The 9,150-nt window shown below is 38.4% G+C and overlaps 1 protein-coding gene across 1 annotated transcript in view; it reads left to right on the forward strand.

Moving 5' to 3' along the window:
* Nucleotides 1-7,853, forward strand: part of PGM5 (phosphoglucomutase 5) — a 68,566-nt gene extending 60,713 nt beyond the window's left edge. The window contains exon 11 of the mRNA XM_058043798.1: nt 6,310-7,853. Coding sequence (XP_057899781.1) covers nt 6,310-6,399 — 90 coding nt within the window. The 3' untranslated portion in view covers nt 6,400-7,853. The remainder of the gene's footprint in view (nt 1-6,309) is intronic.
* The last annotated feature ends 1,297 nt before the right edge of the window (nt 7,854-9,150 follow it).

Consider the following 9,150-nt stretch of genomic DNA (forward strand, 5'->3'; position numbering starts at 1 on the left):
TGCTCTAGAATTAAACATCACTCTATTGGTGTGGCTTGTCACAAGTGATGCCCCTCATCACTGGGCATTCCTGTGAATAGTTCTTTCCAGATAGTTTTTACATAGATGATTTATATTTTAAAATTATTTTGTTGTTTTTAACTATTCAGATAGGCATCCAACTAGCATTTCAGAAAGCTCAGTTCATTATAACAAACAGGCTTCTCTCTGAAATCTTACATGAATTGGACTTTTATGCTTTGGCATGTATGTTTTTCTAAGTGAACAGAGTTATGTTTTCCTAAATTTAATACAGTTATAAAAAGTAGAGAGAGATGTTCAATGGGCATGAACTACTAAAATAAGACTTTGTTGACCTTTAATCTCATTTATAGCCTTACTTTGTTATGTTACCTCAATATTTGATATTTGTACATCCCCACACGTCTTGTCCTTTTTTTAGCCACGTGGATGTATTATTGCACTTGGATAAGATCCAAACAGGAAGTTTCATACACAAAAGCAAAGAAAGAAATGATCCACCATGATTGTACTTGTAAATCCAGTGTGTTCTTCTACCACATGTTGTGCTGCTGTTTCAGGGTAACTGTCCTGAAAAGAGTGTCAGTAGTCATTAGTCCCCATTATTCTGATAATGACCTAATTAGCTCTGTTTACAGTACATTATAATTTATTATGTGAGTTCTCTCAGCAATAAATAGGTGTTGACAAAGAGTCACAGAATTATAGAATGGTTTGGGTTGGAAGGGACCTTAAAGATCATGTATCTCCAGCCTTCCTGACTAAACCAGATTGCTCAGAGCTCCATCCACACCTGACTTTGAAGTGCCTCAGCAGCCTCGCAGTAAAGAATTTCTTCCTAGTATCTAATCTAAATTGTGCTCTTTCAGTTTTAATCCATTCCCACTTGCTCTGTCACTACATGTAAAAAGTTCCTCTCTTTCTTTTAGGCTCCCTTTAGGTGCTGGAAGGCTGCAGTTACGTCACTCCCAAGCCTTCTGTTTGCCAGGCTGAATGTATTCAGTTCTATCAGCCTTTCCTCATAGGGCAGGTGGTCCATGCCTCTGTTCAGCTTGGTGTCACTCCTTTGGACTTGCTTCACAGGTCCCTGTCCTTGCTGTGCTGGGAGCCCAGAGCTGATGCAGCCGTGCAGGTGGGGTCTCAGCAGAGCAGAGCAGAGGGGCAGAATCCCCTCCCTGCCCTGCTGCCCACCCTGCTCTGGATGCAGCCCAGGACACGTGTGGCTCTCTGGGCTGGCAGTGCCCGTGGCTGGGGCATGTCCAGCCTCTCAGCCACCAGCACCCCCAATTCCTTCTGGGCAGGGCTGCTGGGATCTGTTCATGCCCAGCCTGTGCTGGCACCCGGGCTGCTCTGACCCATGGGCAGCACCTTGCACTTGGTCGTAAAAATTCCATGAGATTCCCATGGGCCCACTTCTCAAGCTTCTCAAGTCACTCTGGATGGGATGACATCCGGAGTGACATCCAAGTCACTCTGAATGTCATCCCATCCTTCAGGTGTGTCAAGTGCACCACTCAGGGTGGTGTCATCTGCAGATCTGCTAAGGGTACACTTGATCCCTTTGTCCATGTCATTAATGAAGATACTGAATAACACTAGTCCCATTATGGACCCCCAAGGTGCACCACTTTTCACTCAAGTCCATTGGGACTCTGAGCCATTGACCACCTGCCTCTGGATGTGACTGTAAACCAATTCCACTGAACAGTCCACCCACTGAGTCCATCTCTCTCCAGTCAAGAGAGAAGGATGTTGTGGGGGACTGTGCCAAAGGCTTTACACTAAAATAAAGATAAATGACACCTGTAACCCTTCTCTTGTCCACTGATGCCATCACCCCATTGTAGAGGGCCACTGGCTTGATCAGGCAGGATCTGCCCTTGGTGCAGTTGTGTTGTCTGTCCTGAATCACCTCCCTGTCCTGCATGTGCACAGCTCTAGGGGCATCTGTTCTGTGATATTCCCAGGCAGGGGTGGGGCTGGCGGGTCAGTGTTTCTCAGTACTCCTCCTTTCTACCCTTCTTAAAGGTGGGTACAATATTTTCCCCTTTTTCCAGTCACCTGGGACTTGTCCTGACTGCCATGACTTCAAATATCAAGGAGAGTGGCTGTGCAATTACATCAACCAATTCCCTCAGTTGTATGCAGTCTATATTGGGTAATCTTTAAATGGGATGCAGTGAATCACAAATACTGCAGTTACTTTTGCTGTAGACTAGTAAATAATGGACTAGTTAGTTACGGAATCATAAGATTAGCAGTAGCCAAGCAAAGACTTCGGAGCAGGAGTTGCTTCTTTGTGTTTTTATTGGAAAAGGCAAGCCAATTAGAAAGCACAAAAAAAAGGAAAAAAGGTTAAAAATACATCTTGATCATCAAAGATTCATTTCATGAATTTCTGAAATGGATTTTGAAAAGTGAGAAGCAGAGAGAAAAACCCTCTGATTTGCAGGTGGATCTTGTTTTGTATATGAAATATTATTGCCTCTCTGTTTACTTTTGAGGGTTTTTTAGCATTACTCTGCTTAGCTATCAGAACATGCAGTACAGTCCATAAAAATTATATGAAATTGTTCTGATTTCATCTGGCTAGAATTAATTTTCTTCTTACTAGGTGTTGCAGTGCTGTTTTGGATTTGGTATGAGAATAATGCTGATAACACGCTGATGCAGTTGCTGCTAAGTAGAAGTTAACCCGTGTCAAGGACTTTTCAGTCTCCTGTGCTCTCTCAGTGAGGACAAGAATCTGGGAGGGACCATAGCTGTGATGGGTGACCTGAACTGGCCAAAGGGATATTGCATACCACAGAACGTCTTGTTTGGTGTATTAACTGTGTGGGAGTTAGCTGTGAGGGGCTGATGGCTGCTCAGGTCAGGCTGATCATCAGTCAGTGGGTGGTGGGTGCTGTATTGTGCATAATTTGTGTGAGTTTAGTTGGATTTTATTCCTTACTCTTTTTCCTTTTATTATTAGTTTTGTTATTGTATCTTAGTTTATTTCAGTTATTAAGCTGTGCTTATTTCAGTCCATGGATTTTGCATTTTTCCAATTCTCTACCAGTCTGCCAGGGTCAGGGAAGTGAGCGAACAGCTGCGGGGTCCTTAGTTGCTGGCTGGAGTTGAACCATAATAAAAGTTTTGCCTTAACTGTTAAAATTCATAAGATTTTCTTAGAGGACGCATGGAATGTGGAGACTTATATCTGTTTGAACACACTCTTAGATAATGCAGCATGTTTGTGCTATTCAAGTAATTTAGCTTCAGATTCTTCTCAAAGTCACGCTGTAGAGTGAAGAAATTTTAAATCAACTCGGACTGCAAAGGAAATAAATCATGGGACACTAATTATCAAATATTCCATGAATCAAGGAAATTAGTTAATCAAGCCTAATTTTCCCTTAAAGCTCTTTGGTTATACTAGAAAAGAACTAATCTTTTGTGAACATAGATGTCTTCATGCTCCACTTGGTTTCCATTTTCCACCTGTTTATTTCACCTTTCATGCCTGCCCTCCTCTATTGCCAGAGGCAGAACAAGTGGTTTCTTGACCTTTATTGTAATTCTGTTTGAGTTAACAGGCAGACTATGCACAAGACTAGAGAGGTCAGTTTCCTTTTTTTCTGTGGAAGGTGTTCTTCTCAGCTGAATCAAGTGAACACCACCAGTGCTGTGCATATTACCGAGTCAGTTCAGTTTGTTTCACAATGAGCCTCACCCCTTAGATCCTTATGGCAGGTAGGTGGCTGTAGCATAAACCTTTCCAAAGACTTCTGGGTGTTTTTGGAATGGAAGGCCAAAGCAAGCACACTGTGGCGAGCTTTGTGTTGAGCCCTTATGGCAGGATGTACAGGCACAATGCTGAGCTTTTTAACATGCAATCAGGTACATTTCAGCCCTTCCTAACTTTTTGATAAACCTGATGCGTCATTGGGAAAAATCTTATCTGCGATCTTGATTAGAAGAGAGGAAATTGTATGGAATTTTCTTGCAAGATCACAGAGAGAAAAATTGCTAACGAGCCAAGAGGAATTATACGTGTCTGACAGCTCTGCTACAGATTATTCCCAAGGAAAAAGCTTTTAATCTGTATGTGCCTGATGTTAGATATCTGCTTGCTTGATTTATTTTCTTGTAATCATTCCTTCCTCCTAGCTAATTTTTTAGAGATATAACTTCTACCTATGATTACTAAAGCAAGATCTGATTACGTCAGTTCTGTTAATTTTCAATTCTTACATTTTATCTGAAGGGTAACATGCCATATGTCCTAAACAGTTGCCAAGAGATAAATGGGCTATTTAACATCCAGAGTAATTTCAACTGTCACTTAGAATTGAAATGTCAGTAGTAAAGTTTTACAGTTTCTCAAGTAGACAGAACCAATAAAAAATACTTTTAAAAAAGATCTCCTTGAGATATAGAAGTCTTTCTAGAGGAATATTAGTGATAAATGATTGTTGGCTAAGATTTATCTCTTGCAGCTGTAATGTAAACTATTCATGACAGATGTAAAGGAATTTTTAAAAGACATATGTAGTACTAGTTTCTTGTTATTCTGCCCTGTTCTTGCTATTCCATATATTATGCACTTTTGCCTTTTTTACATATTGTGGGTGAAGAAAGTATAAAAATTAAATTGAAGTGTAGAAAGACAGAATTAAAAAAGAACTTTCTCTGTTGAAAAACATGATTGCAACAAGCAGAATACTTAGTAGTAATTGGAATCATTTGGCAGGCTAAATTGTTTTTGTAAATGAGTGTCACATAAACTCATTTGATTCTGTGTTTTGTTCCAGCATTGTGTAAAGTGTTGAATGTGGATTTTTTTTTTTTTTTAAATTCAGAGCGCATTTTTTGCCTAAAAAAGCAGGATCCAGTAAAGCGGGTCAGGACAGTTCCTTTTTGATTTTTCTTGTACTTTTTAGATTAAATAAGGAAGAGGTTTCTTAGGGGAGTGCTGGAGAACTTCAAATGCTTTAGTCTCATCCAGACCTTATAAATTGGCACATTTTAATATTTACTTTTGCAGCATTTGCTCACAGATACGAGTTTGTCCTCGACATATTAATCTTCTCTAAGTATGTTTGACTTTAATAGACTTGTGTTCTGCTTCAGTGATTATTCAGAAGACAGATATCTACAAATATGGAGCTTTTTTAACAATAACATGTCAGACTGCTCACACTTGTGCATAACTGAGCTTAATCATAAACTCACTTGACACCAATGGCATTCATGGTGTTATTCCATGACTCTGCTTGCACAGTTAGTCTCTTCATTCTTTTTGATTTAACTGTCTGACTGTTTGCATAAGTAAAGAAACACCTCCTCCTGTCAGAAACAGTCAGGTGGCTGAAACAGATTCAAAATATTGATTATACAGGCTTATACAAGAAGATATCTCTAAATTTCAGCTCTCCAGAATTACTGTTCTGTTTCATTTGACTCTCAAACCTAATGTATGTGAAGCTGGAATTAGTTTATTTGAAAGAGACAGCTGTAGAAAATCTCTAAGGATCAAAGAATTAGTTTGGTAACCAAATATATGAGTCTCTGAAAGGAAAATTTTCACACAAAACTCAGTTCTGCCATTTTATCTTTGTGAATCATTTAACTAACTGAAAGACTATCCAATTGCCATTTAAAAAGTTGTGTTTTGCTTGATTTTCATGTGGTACTATCATAGCTGTCATCTGTACTCACCCATTCAAGCCTATAAATGGCTGTTTAATAAGGTCTGTAGCCCGAAACTTGAAAGTTCATGCTGTTCTTTTGGAGTTTATCCTGTTAATACAGTTACATGTGGTATTAGTCAAAATACACTTCTGTGAATTCTGTTAAGGTAGTTAGTTGTTACAGTCCCTTCTGACCCAAAGCTTCACGTATTAAGTGTATTTAGAGAAAGAAGAAAATATCATCTGTTTGATTTCCCCTCATCAGAATAGAAGCTGGTCTACCTCTGTTATTTCTGGGCTGTTTTGTACTGCAGATTTCAAAGAGCTCCACAATTCCTGTTTCACAGAGAGTGATCAGTACAGTGTATATTTACTGTTTCTCTTTTCTGCATAGCTTAGATATACTCAATGTAACACTTCACAAAACATATGCTAAGCATGATACTTCATTGTGTCAAGTATAACAGCAATAGACACCATAGCTGTGTCAGTTTTTGATATTCTTATTTACTATTATTATTGTATAATTGTGCAGTTAAAAGAAGGATTTATAAATGTAAGATTTTTTTGATATTTCTGCTTTATGTAATTCAGTGTATTTCTTCATCTTTAGGCTGTCCTGAGTCCTCTTATTGCAATTGCACTGAAAATATCTCAGATTCATGAGAGGACAGGACGAAAGGGACCCACTGTCATCACCTGAAGCCACGGAAGATTGTTAAACCAGGGCCAAAAGAGGAACAGCAAGGAAGAGACAGAACCTTGTTAAAACTTGTTAGCCATTTGTGCCTTGTATGATTTTAAAAGTTAGGTGGGAAGAAAAATTCAATATAACATTAAGCATAATCATTTGCATTGATCTCCAAATGCAATAGTGTATTGACTTGTTTTACCTGCAGTATCATAATTTCTGAAAACAGTATAACCAAAGAAGGAGGCCTTAACATTCAAATGTTGTCAGTAATGTAGCCAAAAATGACAACTTCATGGTGTTGAATGCTATGATAAAAGTTGGAGAAATTTCAGTAAGGGAGAGAGAGGTAGGAATTGCAAAGCAAAGACATGTTTGATGAGTGTTGTTTGGGATTCTTGTCACATTCTGGTAAGTTTCTGAAGAGGTGTACAGAGCATGTCTGAGTCATAGGACCGTGTACTAAGCTTTGCACGGGGTGTATTTCCTCCCCTGGCTCCATGCCTCCTCTCAGGCCTCTCCTGTTGCTCACAGATGCACACTGACAGCAGTGTTGTATACACACTTACACTTGCTCCAAAAGATGGGGTTATTCCATACTTTTTTACCCCTGCTTTTAAAACATATCAATGTGACTTGTGCCTTTAGATTTTCCCTTTTTTTTGACTCTTTGGTTGTTTTCCTCCAGAAGGAGGCCTTTGTTCTATAAAGCTGATTTTGTCCTTCCAGCAATATGTCGGGTATGGAATCTGACTGTCTTCCATAATATTCCTCATGTCAGGAGATGATACTGGTGCTTACTGTGTTTGAAAGATAATCTCTGCAAGTTCAGCAATCGTTTAGGAGTTACGGAAGATTTTTTAAGTCTTCTGAATATTCATGCTCCACTTGCCACAAAGCAAGTGAGTGAGAGGGAATTGAACCCTAATCAATTGAATAGAAATACTAGTCTGACTCACCCTCTGGACATGGTTTCTATTAGATTCTTGGTAACAGTGGATCATGCAATAAAAGTTTGGGGAGTACAAGAGATGTTCCCGGCATAGATCTGAGAAGGCTGTTGGGGATATGGACATCAGCATTTTTCTGCCTGTGAAATGATACAGTAGTTCTAGCTACAATACTGTGCTCTGAAAAAGAACACAAACACTTTATGCATGTAATTTGCTTGAAAGCTTTGCTTCCTTGGAAGTGGTATGATCACTTGTATCATTCGTCAAGATGGCTTTGTGCAGCTTGCCTCTTTGCAGTGTATTTCAATTCATTGTGGTTGTCAAACTTTAGTACAACTTATATAATATCGCAGCAAAGGAAATTGTTTAAATTTCTTTGAACACTTCTGTCAGAAAATGGCTATAACACTTAGTATACAATAAAGAGTAATGCTGTATGTCTGTCTTAATACATAATTGTGGACAAGACACCCTGCACTTTCAAGCATCCTAATAAAGTCGCCTTTATTACAATTACATTATTACTTAATTGGTTCTAAACAAATGAGGTATGTTCTCACTTAGTGTCCTACCTTGCCCTTAAATGTTCCCACAAACCAAAAGAGATTTTAAGACTTTAGCTCTTTTTACAAAGATTTTTCTTTTATATGATCATGAACAAGACATTTTCACACAGTTTGGACATCTACTTTATAATGTAAGAGCACTCATCTTCACAAAAACCTTGTTTATATAATGTTTTATGTTTATATTTATATTTATAGTTATATTTATTTATTAATTTATAATTTCATTTATATATATATTTTTAGTTCAACTTCTCTAGGTGCAGGATAATAATCTCTTAAATAGTAGATCACACATGGTCAAGCATAGATACATTCTGAATTATGACAGTTCAAATTATTGGGTTGTGTGAGGGAACATTCTGTAAGTCAGTCCACTAAAATTTCTAAAATCTCGTACACATTCTCTGACAATGAAATTATTTTTGAACTAGCTGTTTATACTATGGAGTATCCCATTTGCCAAGCTTTTCTGAAATGAGAATACAGTTTGAAAAGTAAAATATATTGCAGCCACGTGTCTTTCAGGATGCAGTGGGAAGACTCAAGAACAGATGAAGACTGAAGAAACATACTTGTGCTTTTATCAGAAAGCTGTCACTAGAGCTGCAGTAGATGGCAGTCTACTTTCATGATGGCAGTCATCATAAACCAAGGGGCATGTTTTAAAATCTCTGTATTGACTTTGTCCTGGGCTGGAGAAACATTAGTTGTGCCTGTGTATGGAAATAGAAAAAGGGCTGTTTCAGAAAAGGGTTGTTTGAATCTGGTTTTAAAATAGCTGTAAAACAACAGACTTGCAGAAGTAGCCTACCCTGAAATCGCCATCCCTTTTTTTATGGTGATGGGTGATACTGATAAAATGTTACTAATATTTTCTCTGCAAGAAGATGAATAAAACTTTGTAAGGGTCAAGCACAACTTTTTATATCTGAAGTATGTGGGAGAGGACTGTAGCCACATGGAGTATGCTGCATTTCCTGAGGTCTTTTAATTATTAACATGATAGAGGAATGTGTGGAAAAAAGCAAGTTGTATGAACTTACAAAAAGATGGAGAGCTCCTAAAACCAGACCATACATTTAGCAGAAGGAAAACTATTATTAATGCTATTCATCTTACCACAATGTCTAGGCACTGTGACAGAGACCCACACCCTTTTGTGCTATTGTTTAATGAGCAGCTTCCTCGAGTCTGGAAGTTGCAAGATTCCTGTATTATTCAGCTGTGATTGCAGTAACATT

This window comes from Melospiza georgiana, chromosome Z, assembly GCF_028018845.1.
Source record: "Melospiza georgiana isolate bMelGeo1 chromosome Z, bMelGeo1.pri, whole genome shotgun sequence".
NCBI classification, from domain to species: domain Eukaryota; kingdom Metazoa; phylum Chordata; class Aves; order Passeriformes; family Passerellidae; genus Melospiza; species Melospiza georgiana.